Source organism: Heteronotia binoei, chromosome 1, assembly GCF_032191835.1.
Source record: "Heteronotia binoei isolate CCM8104 ecotype False Entrance Well chromosome 1, APGP_CSIRO_Hbin_v1, whole genome shotgun sequence".
Lineage (NCBI taxonomy): Eukaryota > Metazoa > Chordata > Lepidosauria > Squamata > Gekkonidae > Heteronotia > Heteronotia binoei.
This window is the reverse complement of record NC_083223.1, coordinates 149,411,975-149,427,338: the sequence shown is the minus strand read 5'-3', so window position 1 is coordinate 149,427,338 and position 15,364 is coordinate 149,411,975. Positions and strand designations below refer to the sequence as shown.

The following is a 15,364-nucleotide window of genomic DNA, read 5'->3' as shown; positions in this document are numbered from 1 at the left end:
ACCTATATCATATTTTAGTTTATGAAATATCAAGCACTGAGCCACATGTATATTACCTGGTAACTAGCAAATAAATGCGTAAACAAGCCTAATTGATAGGGCTCATACCCTCCTTACTCCCTCCACACAAGAATCAATGAATTTTCAAGGCAAACAGTAATTGGCTATTACTACAGAACTACAGACTAGTTAGTGCTCTTTTCCCCTCTAAACCAGGATTAAACTAGAATTTTGTTTACAGGAAAAACAATAAACCACTACGGGATTTGAAAAACTAAGGTAGGTCATCTCACTTTTCTACCATCACTAAACTCTCAATGTTCTCAATAGCTGAGCACTGCCAATGGTTTTAGATGGCTTGCAGAGCTTAAATCACAGAACAGTATACCTCTCTTAACTGCTTAAGAAAATGAAAACCTACAAATTAAAAAAAAAAACCAGCAGATCTTGTCTTATCATGGTAAGTATTCTCTATCCTCCTGTGGCTTGGTTAAATTTGTAATAGGGAACGTTTAATTAGATCTGCCTTCATTTTTGCTTTGGACCATAATTGAATATGGCAAAGGCTTCCCATCTATCCTGCTGCCAGTTACATTTAACAACCGGTCTGTCACCCCTCCTCTCCCCCCCCCCCCTTTTTTAACAAAACATGCTTGCAACTGAGACAGATTTCACAATAAACTTGAGCACACCTTGAAAGTGATTAGGGGACTGACAGTACTATGAAATATTGATTAAATGTTTTGCTATAGCTTCTAATGTCTCTCATATGTAATATTAGACGTAAAGTGGATTAAAAACTCTAAGCACATTATCCATGACTATGAACCAAAACCCAGAACATATGAAAGGATTGTGTTCACAAAATCTGCAAATGTATCAGCCATTCCCTTAGGCTGATTTTGAGAGGGATAAGTTGCAGATTTGCCAATGATTTAGAGACAGGGGATATCCAAATCAAATTCTGAGAGCAGCAGCATCTAGGATAGACAGTACGCCTGGACCTGTTCTTATTAATAAAGATAAACAGCAGAAATTAGGAAAGGGTGACCCTGAGAATAGGATCACATGTGCATTCCAGTTTTCTATCTTGACTCAGTCTATACAAAATATTATTTAAAAATTCTGGTTTGTGGTAAAAGACTTACCTGGGTGTCAGTATCCATCACGAATAGGATACAGGAAGACTAGAAACATCGGTGATTTTCTTATTAGATCGGATTTGGGGAGTTCTGATGTTCGGTGTGAAAGAACAGGGAGATACTACAAGTGTGGGACATGTTCCACATGTGCCTTATCACTCCAGATTAAAGAATTTATACATCCTACTACGGGGTTTATATTTGTTTTAGAGGAAATAATGACCTGCTCAACCAAAAATGTATTTACTTGACCATTTGTCCATGTCATAAAATTTATCTGGGAAGTACAACACTTGTAGTCCGTACACGTATGTTGGAACACAAATCTCGTATTAAGAATTACATGGCTGAGGCTCCACTTGTGGAACATTTTCACAGATTCCAACATGACCCCAATTCTTTGAGGTTTTTTGTTTTGATGAAATTTCCTACTAGGTTGCAGGGGAAGGTTGACATGTCAAGATGGCTTTTACAGCAGGAAATGAAATGAAACGGATATTTAATGATGCCTGAAGGGTTAAATAATGAATGGGACTTTTCCTGCTTTTTTAATAGAGTCTGCTTGTATATTATTGTGGATTACTTACTGTACCTTTAAGGAATGTTAATGAAATGCACCTGTGGATATGTAACTGGGTACTTTGGGCATGTTACTAAGACTGTTGTCAAAGCCATGAAGTAATCTGAATATGTAAGCCAAGTGATGAAAAATGTCTGCATGAAGGTATGTTTGTTGTATTTTAAATTTTTCTTGGTTATATTTCCACATAAATTGTACTCTGTTACCAGTTATGTTTGGATGCTTTTATGTACGCAGCTCATAGAAGCAAACAGTGAACTGGGGATATCAAGTACAACCTCGGCGGGCTAATTATTGTGCCAGCCGCGTTTTCAACTGCAGTGGAAGCGTTGGACTTCATAAAGAATTCGCTTCCTTTTCATCACTCGGACTTTTCTGCCTCTAACAAGTGTTGTAAATGTATGTGTGATATCAATGAAGAGAGTGGAATTGTTTGGGTGTTTTGGACATTCTATGTTTAAAGTATTGAATATATTTTGTATGAATTTTCCAAGAATATCAATTGTTTTTATTGGTTAGTGTGTAAGGCTGGATACCATGGTAACCTATGGGTTTTGTTTCTTGCCTTTTCTCCGTGATTCTCCCTTTGGGTTGCTTGTTCTCCTAGGAATGGCACAGGAAGGATCTTCTTGCAGAACACACATAGTTTTGGCCAACAGAACAAAACTGGTTGAGTTCATTATAACCTATGTGGGGAGGACTGGCAGAGGATTTCTTCCAGTGGTTTCAATGTTGATCAAATAAAGTACTCTAATGCTCTGTTAAATAAAGTATACTTTAATGTTCTGTTTAAATAAAGCACATTACTTTATTTTGGAGGAATTATGGAGTCCCTTTCAAAGCCATTTTTATCCATGTAAAATCACAAACAAGAGCACACTGACCTGCAGTATTCAGTCTCAAGTTTTGGTTCAAAAATGCTTTAATTTTCTGAAAATAAAACAGCCCATTTCATCCTGGGAGAATGCTTTTTGGTACCTGCCATCCTGCCTCCGGTACTCCTGTTGCTGTTCTATTCTTATCATTGGCTTCACCATGCCTCGTTCAGCTGTGCTGGATGTTGATATTCTGTCACTATCCAATCTGTTGGTGCTCTGCTCCAAATGACACATTTAATACAGATTATATGAGAATCTGGTGCAAAATTACCAATAATAAAAACAGAGATGTGGAATAGAAGTAGAGCAATCTTTTTTACCTTAATATGTCCTAGAGCAGTGGTTTTCAACCTATGGGTTATATCCTAATTCCCAAAACAGGAACAGAAGCACAGGAATGGGTCTTCCCTTTTTCCCAAGAAGCCACCAGTATCCTCCATAAAACCACTATTACGGTCCACTATTTGGCTCCAATGCTTCCTCCACTGATGTAAGGGAAGGAAGATTTAATCCAATTTCCCCTTCTTACTGCAGCTCAATATATCACTCTGCATGCTTTACCATTCAGGACAGTTCCCCCAGTCCTCAGCAGAGGGTTTTATGGAGGGCTAGGGAGCTGCTAGGGGAGGAAATGAGAAAACCCATTCTTTCAAATTCCTTAATTTTTACAAGGAAAAGGCCCCCACCTATGTTCCCAGTAACCTTATGACTGCAAGAATATGTTCCAAGGGTTCATTCAATAAGTAAATCATGAGGGACATTCTTCTTCAAAAACAGGAAAGTTTACCTACCACTACCAACCTTAACCCACAACCACAGGGGAATACTGAAGGTGTTGTTCTGGGTTTCACTCTTCAGTTCACATGGTGCTACAGTGTATCCTAAAATAGTTCTATATAGAAAACTCTAGAAAGTGCTGAAATTTCATAGGAGAAATGCAGCAATTCCATGACAGATAATGCAGTGTGAAAACAATAGCCAGGAATTTCAAAAATTGTTCAGAGAACAACTAGTTAAAGCATAAAATTACACAATATGTAGGAATCTGGCAACTGAAACTTGAGAGGGAAAAGCAAAATCTGAATGCTTCCTTTTCAGCTGCCCTAAAAGGAGCTTAAACGAACAAGTGATCTTGAGAGCTGAACTTATAATACTTGTGGGGATGTCCACAACTATTTCCTTTTACAATCTCTACAATGTCAATTCTCACTTTCTCTCAATTCAATATATGATCAACTGGAAGCTTTAACACTGCACATAGCATGTGCAAAAATATATTTTAGAGGATTGACACAATGTGGGTAAATCAATTTTATACATGTAGCATGACAATTTTCAAAGTTCTGGGATTCATGTATGTGATTGTCTTCTAATCATAGAAACACAGAATCAAAGTTGGAAGGAGTCATAGAGGTCATCTAGTCCAACCCCCTGCTAAGTGCAGGATCAGCCTAGAGAATTCCTGACAAACACCTGTTTGTCTAGCCAGTGAGGGAGAGCTCACCCCACTGATCCCACTGTTGAACAACTATTACTGTTAAAAGGTTTTTCCTAATATTCAGCTGATATCTTTCTGCCCTTAATTTAAACCCATTACTACAAGTCCTCTCCTTTGCGGCCAACAGGAACAACTCCCTGCCTTCCTCTAAGTGACAGCCTTCAAATACTTAAAGAGAGCAATCATGTTACCCCTCAACCGCCTCTTCTCCAGACTGAACATTTCCAAGCTCCTTAGCCTTCCTTATAGGGTTTGGTCCTCAGGCCCCTAATCATCCTCAGTGCTTTCCTCTGCATCCACTCTATTCTATCCACATCCTTTTTGAAGCGAGGTCTCCAGAACTGCACAAAATACTTTAGGTATGGCCTGACCAATGAAATGTACAGCAGAACTATGACATCTTACGATTTGGATGTTATGCCTGATATACCCCATGACGGCATTAGCCTTTTTTGTCACTGCATCACACTGGCTGCTTATACTTAACTAATGGTCCACCCACACCCCAAAACCTTATTCACACATACTTCTATCCAGAAGTGTATCCCCCATCGAGTATGCATGTTGCTCGTTTTTGTTACCCAGATGTAGAACTCATAACTTATCATTGTTCCTATGATTTGGATGCAACGAACAGAACATTCTCACCTTCTCTGTTCTTCTACCATTCTTCCCCACTTAAAAAACTGCATCTGAAGGATATCCAACTTTATGGCACTACTACATGGACTATTGAAGTTAGTGTTTTTATGTAGAAATGTGGTTGAGATCTTAAGTATGTACTGACACACCTAAAGTATATTATTAAAGTATGGATTAATCCACTTGAAATATAGTTTCAACATTTTTTTATTACTAACTTATGGTAGTATATTCAATTTCTTACATCATTAATAACTACTTTTTTCCTCTATCCCATATATTACTTTCTACCCACCCCTCCCCCCGTTACTTGACCCCCGCCAGTGTACTATACTTAAAATATTAGTATTAAAGGCACCCTTAATAAGAACCAAAATTCATATCCTCCTCCCTCTTATACTTTCGTTATCAAAAATTGTCCAATGTCCTTATATTTTCCACCCTTTTCTACGTATCTTCTGAACTTTTTCCACTCCATCTTAAATACTTCTAAATCATAGTCTCTTAAGGTTCTTGTTAACTTGTCCATTTCACTCCATGTCATAACTTTTACAATCCAATCCCATTTCTCTGGTATTTTTTTCTTGCTTCCACAACTGCGCCTACAGTGTCCTAGCAGCTGAGAGCAAGTACCAGATTAAAGTCCTATCTTCTTTTGGAATTTTTTCCATTTGTAATCCCAACAGAAAAGTCTCTGCAACTTTGTTAAATTCGTATCCCAAGATCTCTCTTGTTGAATCATCTGCCAATACATTTTCGCTCTTTCACAAGTCCACCACATATGGTAGAAAGAACCTTCATGTTTTTTACATTTCCAACATCTGTCTGGCATCTTATTATTCATCTTTGCCAACTTTTTAGGAGTCATATACCATCTATACATCATCTTAAAAGAATTTTCTTTGATACTCTGACATGTTGAGAGTTTCATAGAGTTCTTCCACAAATATTCCCATGTATCCATCTATATTTCTTTACATTAATTGCCCACTTAATCATTTGAGATTTCACTACTTCATCTTCCATAGACCATTTTAAAAGTAACTTATGAATTTTCGAAATTAATTTTTCATTATCTCCAAGCGGAACTTTTTCCATTTCTGTTTGTTCTTGTCTTATTCCTTCAGTTTTAAGATCACTTTCCACCAAACTCTTTGTTGCATTTGAAACCAATCATACTTATAATTCAGCTCCTCAGCAGTTTTCAACTCTATTTTACCGCTTTGTATTTTTAATAATTGATTGTATGATATCCATTTTCCCTCTCCTAACTCAGCTGTTATTTTTATTACTTCTGCAGGCACTATCCATAGTTGTTTTCTAGCCATATTTCTTATACTTCATCCAGATATTTAGCAAATTATTTCTTATGTAATGGTGAGAGAAAAAAACCATCCATCTTTTTCTTCCCATAGTACATATAAGCGTGCCAGCCGAATTTATTTCCATGACCTTCCAACGTTAAAAGTTTTTTATTCAATAACGTCACCCAATCTTTTATCCACACCAAACAAAACGCTTCATGATATATAGTCTTAAATCTGGTAATTGGAATCCTCCTCTTTCTTTAGCATCTGTTAAAACTTTCATTTTAATCCTTGGTTTCTTTCCAGCCCATATAAATTCTGAAATCTTTCTTTGCCATTTATTAAATTGTTTGCTGTCTTTCAAAATTGGGATAGTTTGGAATAAATACATTATTCTCGACAAAATGTTCATCTTAATTGCAGCTATTCTCCCAAGCAATGATAAATTAAGCTTATTCCACTTTATCATATCTTCATCCATTTTACGCCATAACTTTTTATAATTATTTTTAAACAAATCAATGTTCTTCATTGTTATTTCCACACCCAAATATTTTACTTTAGAGGTAACCTCACATCCCGTTAGCCTCTGCAGTTCCTTTTGTTTATTTACTTGCATATTTTTACATAAAAGTTTTGATTTTTCTTTATTAACATAAAGTCCCGTCAATTCCAAAATTTTGTATTTTAGCTAACAACAAAGGTGTTACTTGTATAGGATTTTCATTTATAAACATTATATCATCTGCAAATGCTCTGTATTTATAAGTAAAACCTTTAATTCTCATTCCTTCTATTTCTTCATCATCTTGTATTTACATCAATATGATTTCAAGAGTCATTATAAACAACAATGGCGAAAGTGGACAACCTTGTCTTGTATCTTTGCTAATTTTCATTTCATCTGTGAGATCTGCATTTATACATAACCTTGCACATTGTTCAGTATATATTGCGCCTTTATCATTCCTATAAAGTTTTCCCCCAACTTTATTTTTTCCATTACTGCAAACATAGAGTCCCAGTTCAGATTATCAAAAGCTTTCTCTGCATCCACAAAAAATGCAACTTCCTTCTCTGGATGTCTTTCATAATATTCTACAATATTTACAACAGTTCTAATATTGTCTCTTATTTGCCTTTTGGGAAGAAAACCCGCTTGATCTTCCTTTATAAAATTTATTAAATATTGTTTAAGCCGTTCTGCCAGGATTCTTGTGTATATCTTATAATCATTATTTAATAATGAAACTGGTCTATAATTCTTTACATTCGTGACATCTCTATCTTGCTTTGGAATCAACGAAATTACAGCTTCTTTCCATGTAATGGGTATTTTCCCATTTAATCTTATCGCATTCATCAATTTTTGAAGTTTCGATACTAATTCTTCTTTAAGCATTTTAAAATTTTTTGCCGTATATTCATCTGGTCCAGGTGCTTTTCCGATTTTTATTACATTAATCGCTACTTCAATTTCTATTTTTTCAATTGGATCATTCAAAATTTTTTCCATATATTCAGTTAAGGGTGCTATTTTTATCTTTTGCAAATACGTTTCGATCCTTTCTTTCTTTACTTTAACACTCTTAAATAAATTATCATAATACTTAAAAAATTCTCTCTTTATTCCTTCTTGGTCCACTATCTCTTTTCCATCAACCACAATTTTGTTAATAATTTAACTTTCTCTCTTTTTCTTCAGTTGCCAAGCCAAGTACTTTCCAGGTTTGTTTGCTCCCTCAAAAGATTTCTGTTGTAATTTTTTCAAATTCCATTGCATTTCCTTATTTAACAAATGTCTCATTTGTGTTTGTAATATTGTAATCTCCCTTATAATTTTCTTTTTCCCTGGCCTTTTTCTTAATTCACCTTTTTTCTTAATTTCATTTTGAATGTCCAAGATCTGTTTATCTTTTGCTCTCTTATCTTTATTATTCAGTGTTATTAATATTCCTCTCATTACTGTCTTATAGGCATCCCATACCGTCTGAAATTCTATATCATTAACTTGGAAATAAGCTTTAGTTTCATTTTCTAAAGATGTCACTATTTCTTTATTTTGTAGTAAATCTTCATTTATTTTCCATCTTCTCGACTTTTTAGACAATTTTGTAATCCACATTATTGGGTTATGGTCAGCTCCTATTTTGGGTAAAATCTCTATCTTCTTTGTCATAAGTCCCAAATCTTTGGTACCCCACAACATGTCAATTCTAGAAAGAGAATTATGTCTGGCTGAAAAAAGGTACAGTCCCGTACTTCAGGATTGAACTTCCTCCATATATCCTCCAAAATCTCTTGTTTGACCAACTCAAAAAAAGATTTTGGCAATTTCCCTTCTTTATCAATTTTTTTCTTCCCAGATCTATTGTGTTCTGAATTGTTCCATTAAAGTCCCCCATCAACAAAATTTGCTCATAAGTCACTTCATCAAGATGTTGCGTAGTATTTTTAAAGAAAATGTCTTTTGCACCATTTGGAGCAAGTTTTTTTAACATTCAATAAAATTTCCACTGCTATGTATCTTCCGTCTTTATCTTTAAAAACCAATTTCGGGTCTAATTCTTTTATAATTTAAAAAATTACTCCTCTCTTATTCTGTTCAGCCGATGTATAAAATTCTAGTCCCAATTGCTTATTCGATAAAAATTTATAATCCTTTTATCTAATATGCACTTCTTGTAAACAAACTATATTACAATTTTGTTTTTTTTATCCAATGAAATGTTGCCCTTCTTTTTTGTGGTGAGTTTAGTCCATTTACATTCCAAGATATCAATTTGTAATCCATCATGGTGCAAATTCTTTATTTTCTCCATAAAATCTACGCAGTTCCTGTGTGTTTGTAATTGTTATCCTTTTCCCTTGAAGTTCAAAGCTCAAACCTTCAAGTATTATCCATCTGTCTCATTCCATTGTCACGTAATTTTTCTGTCAGTTTTTTATATGCATTCCTGTCAGTTAACACTTATCTTGGCAACTCTTTCATAATTCTTATTCTACTACCTCCCACTATCAATGTCTTTTCAAAATTTTTATTCATGATTTTTCCCACCATTTCTTTTGTCATAAATCTTATGACCACATCTCTTGCCAGATTGTTCTTTTTTGCACAGAGTGAATTCACTCTATACATATAATCATACATATTTCTATTCCCTTCAGGATCTTCCTCCAAAAATTCTGCAATTATTCATCTTCTGGTACACCTCTCAGATGAATCTGTGTCTCCATCAACTTGCAGTCATGTATTATCACCTTTTCTTGTAATTTTAACAAGGTGGAATCATGTGTTTTCACTCTCTCTTCCATCTCTTGTACTTTTTTTGTTATTATTACAGTCTCATTTCTGAGATTCTCTATCTCTTTTTTTAATTCTTTTTTTGAGTCCTCAATATCCTTTCTTATTTCTTTTTTAGAGGCAGATATCATTTCTTTCACCCCCTTCATTATCCTGGCTTCCATTGCATCTAATTGGGCTTGCATTTTCTCCATTGAAGCAGACCTAGTACGAATTTGCTTCGGGTCTGACATGTAAAAAAGAAAGAAAATTTTTATCTCAGCAAATTAAATTTGGACCAACAGGTTTAATAGAGTGAAGCTTGCCCTTTCCAATAAACCCAATTTCACCGTCCTCTGAGCTTCTCAGGCTCAGATATTAATGTTGAAAGTTTTTATTTTCCCCAAAGTGGCAGTCGCGACCTTTGCTTCACTTAAAAATTTTTTCCTTCTTTTCCCTTTATCCAATTCAGATCTTCTTCACTACTGTCCAATCTTTATTTTGAAATTGCCAACTCAACTCCACCAATTTTTATTGTCCCAGTCACTTAAAAAACGTTGTTAAAACTTTGTCCTCCCAACAATGGCCGCTGATGTTTCTCTCTGATATTATAATCCTAGAGTAGGCTGTTTACTTCTCTTACTTCCTTCTTCTTCCTCTGGTACTTCCTGCTTTTCCTGCCACCAAGTCTCGTTTCACTGGTAGAGAAATCTCGCGATGTCTGACGTACTTCCTGTGTTGACTGTGAGTGCTGCAGATCTATGACGATGGGGCTACTTCCTCAACCGCAGATAGACTAAACAATAAATTCCTTTCTCTTTTTAGCACTGTTTTTTAGATTTACAAAGTTCAAATTTAGCCCCTTTTCTTCTCCTCCTTTCAGGCTTCCATTATATCCAACTCCCACCTTTTAATTTTGTTTTGTTTAGCTTTAGTTAGTCCCGGAGTGAAAAGATAGCAATCAATACCTTTTTTTTGTAGTTTATCCAAATCGACACCAGTCTTTTGTAGATTAGATGTTTAAAGTTGTAAAAGAAGACTCGGATCCTGTTGAGCTTAAGTCAAATAAATGACTCTGGAAACTTCTGTAGATGATGAATATGCAACTTTTCTCCGGAGATCCCTCAAAGCCTCAAAGGAGCCCCCTCCAGGACTCCCTTTCAGCCAAGGTAAGTCTCCTCAAAGTATCTGTGCATATCTTGGACAATTCTCTGGCTGAGAAAAGTAGGCAGAAGGCATTAGTTTGCCTTTTACTACCCCGAACAGAAGTGCCAGCCTGCTCCCGTTAAGGAAAGCAGCTCAGCTCGCCATTTTCTGATCCCGGAAGTGAAATATAAACTCAAAATTTATTTTAGGCTGAATCCAAATAGGTAAGGAATAGGCAATGGAAGGAGTTTGAGGAAGAAGATTCCTGCTCTTCTCCTAGATAGGAGCAGAAGAACTTTGAAGAAACTTCTGCCATGGGTCAAGGGTCTAAACAATAAATTATGCAGAATGTGGGGCTGCAACTAGGAGGTGAAATATCAGGAAAAATTGTTTAAAGGTTTAATTCAAGGATCTGCTCTAGACAGTGTAAAAATACAGTGTGTATATGGAGAGGGGGGGACTGGTCAATTAACTCTCCTTGACACAGTCCTATGCTACATGACATCTTTTTTATGAGGTTTTTCCAGTCCTGAACAGCTACTTTACAGGCAGGAAGAGTTTGCAGAAGGCAAAGATCTTGTTTCAAAATTCTTCCCATTCATAAGAGTTTAAATTCAAGCCTACATTTTTAAAACTGGTGACAATTTCTTACCTTGCTTGCAGGTAATCCTGTTCCACTATGGATGTCTCCCTCCAAATCAAATGTTGTTTCTTGTACAGATCTGAAAAGACAACATATCTTCAGAATTTGTTGGTTAGCAAAATGCAGTAGATAGAAACTTATAGAAACACAGTAGACAGAAAAATATTTGTCTTGGGTTTTTATAGTGTTACTAAAGATTGTCAAAAATTTGCAATACAGTTATACACAGATGTGTTGCCAAAAATTTACAATGCAGTTATACATACAGATGTGTTTCCTTACTCAATAGTGACTGTTGGATGGCAGCAACAATATTATGATAACTTTAAAGCACTATTCAGAATGATTTAAAGACCTTACTTGATTGATAGTAGTAGCTTCTACTTAAACGTAAAGAAGAGCCCTGCTAATCAAACCAATGGCCCATCTAATCCAGAATGCCATTTAACACAGTGATCATACCAGCTGCTCTAGCAGTCCAGCAAATGGGGCACAGAGGCAAAGACCTTCCCATGATGTTGACTCTTATTACAGAACTTTAGAGGATTACTGCCCTTGAATATAAATATAAATACTGCCCTTTACTCATTATGGCTAGTAGCCATCAATGAACCTGTTCTCCATGAATCTCTTTTAAAGCCATATATGACTGTGATCATCACTACCTTTACTGGCAGTTAACCCCACAATTTATTTATCAAAGGACTTCCCTTTGTCTCTTCTGTACCTATTATCCAACTCATTAGGTGTCCCCACGTTCTAGTATCATAGGACAAGAACAACAAGTTCCCTGTATCCACCATCTCCACCCATGCACGGTTTTATAAACTTCCATCATGCCCACTCCTTAGCTGTCTTTCTTCTAAGCTAAGAAGTCCTAGACCTCTTCAGCTTTTTCTCACAGGAAAGGGTTCTGGAGCTTCTTGATCATCATGGTTGTCTTCCTCTGTACTTTTTCCAACTCTGTAGTATCTTTATCAGAACTATAAGCAGTATTCCATATGAGGCCACAACATGGTTCTATCTGCCATTTTATACTCAGTTCCTTCCCTAAAAATCCTCAGTATGAAATTTCCCTTTTTTGCCACTGCTACAGAGTCAAGATTTTCACTGAGCTATCCACTATAACCTCAAGATCTTGGTCTCAGCCAGTTCAAAACCCATCACCTTACACATACTAACAGTGCCACATTATTTCCCACTCACCCAATTTTGGTAGATCCTCCTATAGCTCTTCATAATCTACTTTGGTTTTTACCATCCTGAATAATTTGGTATCATCTGCAAACTTGGCCACTACACAGGGCCTGCAAGGCAGACATGTTCCGCCAGGCTTTCGAGTAAGGACAGCAATGGTAGCCAAGCTGGCACCTCATTCTTCTGCCCCTCTGAGCTCCCCCCTTTTCAATGTGATGGAACAGAAGAAATTAATATGGTGCTATTGGGGACTCCATAAGATGTTTTAGCTTGAATGTTCTTATTATTTTAAACTTATGTAAACGTATGTAGGTATTTTGTTATTATTAATATACATTGCCTAGAGCCTGGCATGAGCCAGGATAGGGTGATTAAGTCAAATAAATAAATACACTCCTCAATTCCAAATCATGTTTAAACAAATTAAACAGCAATAGTCCCTATGTTGATCCTTGTGGGACCCCACTGCTCCCCTCCCTCCACTGACAGAACAATTCATTTATTCCTACTAATTGCTTCCTGATGTTTAACCAGTATTTTAATCCACAAAAGGATCTGCTCTCTTATCCCATCACTCCTAAGCTTACTCAGAGGTACCTTGTCAAAAAGCCTTTTGGAAATCCAAGTATATTATGTTTACCAGATCACCCTTATCCACTTATTTGTCTGCTCAAAAAACACTAAAAGCTTTTAGACTGAACACTGAATTGCATTCTGAAATCATGTTGAAATTAGACTTACTTATATTAAGTAATTTAAATGTTTACAAATATGCCATTTGTTTGTTAACTTATTTCTACAGTCAATCTCTAGATTATATAACCAATATAAAATCAACACTTCTGGACAATAAACGTGTATGTATAAATTATGCATAGTGCTGTTTTAGATTGTATTATTAGGTTACTAGGCTATATTATTTCTGTTGTTGTACTAATGGAGTCTTCTAACAGAAAATTAGTTTTAATTATCAAATCATATAAACTCAAGAAAATTTCACAAAGTGGAGTAAGAGTATTCATCATGGGTTCTTCCTTGACAATGATTAACAACATAATTTACCCAGCTTTGTGTCGTGATCCTTTGACCATATGTTGTGTGTCTAGGCGTCCTTTAGGAATGTGATCCTGAATGGGGTCCACAAACTTAAATACATGAGAGGCTCCAAATTGAACCTTCATACCACTTTGCAGCATAGTGGTCTCCGAAATCCGCTGACCTTCCACATATGTCTCCGCATCCATGCTTCTTGGAGTAACAGTAACAACTCCATCCATATTAGTAAGGTCACAATGATGAGGCTGAATTCCTGGACCAAACAACTGAAAACACATGTTGCTAAACTCAAAAGAAGCCAAACAAAAACCAACATTTTCAGAAGTTTACATATACTTGGCTCTAACAAACCAAGAAATTGAATTTAAAGATTAAGTATTTCTGAACTAAAAGGAATAACCTTCATACAATAAACCTGCCATGACCTGTAACAAACCTGAAATGAACTACACATTCCAGTCATTCTTTTACTGAGCGGCTATTAATTTTCCAACATACTTTATCTTACAGTATCCATTGCTCAAATTGGCACAGGCTGATAAGAGTGATAGATGGCTGGTAAAAAAGTATTGTATTGTGTGCAAAACCAAACAATTATTACATCTTGTAAAGAATCAAAATATGTTTGCCATTAAACTGCTACTGTGATATGCTAAGTTTAATAAAACCATTTAAAAACCTTCATATATTTTAATATTTCATATTGTAACAGAGGTCCAATTTTAACATTCCCATATTACAAAAAAAGTCTATCAGCACCCGGATGTAGGCTCATTTCGTCAACAGACTTCCTCGGGAGTAATCCTTTCTATGTTTCTTCCAGGGTTAATAGCTTCTAATACCAACTAAAAGTAAATTCTAAGAGGTTTTTGGATTCAGGATAGGCCTGGCCTGCTTAAAATCATACACTTAAGTGGCTTTGAGCTAAATTGCTGTCAAAAAAAGAGCTTGCTTGAAATTAAAAATGTACAATTTATTATAAAGAATATAAGAGCAATTGGTCATCTAAAGAACAGCTTGCTTAATATATTGTAGAGGGCTATAGGCCAGCAAACTCCAGAAGGCTTGTGCATCTGGTTAAATGAATAAGTTTGGACTGGCTCAAGCTCCTATATGAAAAATATATACACTTAAATGTCATTGAGTGAATGAGAGAGATGCTGCAGAAGAACATTAACTTTTGGTTGGTACTAGAGGCTGTTAACCCAGGAAGAAACATAGAAAGGATTACTCCCGAGGAAGTCTATTGACGAAATGAGCCTACATCCGGGTGCTCATAGACTTTTTTTGTAATATGGGAATGTTAAAATTGGACCCCTGTTACAATATGAAATATTAAAATATATGAAGGTTTTTAAATAGTTTTATTAAACTTTGTTAGCTAGCATATCACAGTAGTTTAACTTTCATTGTTTGTCTCATTAACTGTGATCCCTTTTTTGTTTATTAAACTGCTACTGGCTGAGGCATCAGGGATCATTCTCCGAGTATTACAATGTAAGTTTCAACTGGGGATTTATAAATGTGTTAATTCTCAGCACTTTTACTATCAAGAACATAAATAAGTTTTTAAACTTCTTTTTTGCTGCACAGAACTTTGCCACATCTCAAACTAAAACTCCTACTGTTATCTTAGTATACTCTTATTATTTTCAAAAACTGAAGTCAGTATGGGGATTACAATGTAACTTTTAACAATCATGTGTGGATCTTGCCACAGCCTTTTTCACTGGCTTTTCGTGCCAAAGGAACACACTGGAAGAACATAGTAAAAGGATACAACCCACCAGTGTTCCCTCTAAGCTGAGTTAGTGTGAGATAGCTCACAATTTTCTAACCTCCAGTTCACACATTTTTGTCTTAGCTCAGGAAAAATGGCCGCAGAGCAAACTAATTTTTTGCAGTAGCTCACAACTTTAATGCCATTAGCTCACAAAGTAGAATTTTTGCTCATAAAACTCCACAGTTTAGAAGGAATACTGCAACCCACAA

General features: G+C 35.8%; 1 protein-coding gene across 6 annotated transcripts in view; it reads right to left on the bottom strand.

Moving 5' to 3' along the window:
* Positions 1-15,364, bottom strand: part of AFDN (afadin, adherens junction formation factor) — a 221,883-nt gene that overhangs the window by 77,641 nt on the left and 128,878 nt on the right. For all 6 annotated transcript variants that reach the window (XM_060242324.1, XM_060242299.1, XM_060242308.1 and 3 more), the window contains 3 exons: positions 13,379-13,638; positions 11,129-11,198; positions 2,701-2,816 (listed from right to left, as the gene is read on the bottom strand). In XM_060242324.1, coding sequence (XP_060098307.1) covers positions 2,701-2,816; positions 11,129-11,198; positions 13,379-13,638 — 446 coding nt within the window. The remainder of the gene's footprint in view (positions 1-2,700; positions 2,817-11,128; positions 11,199-13,378; positions 13,639-15,364) is intronic.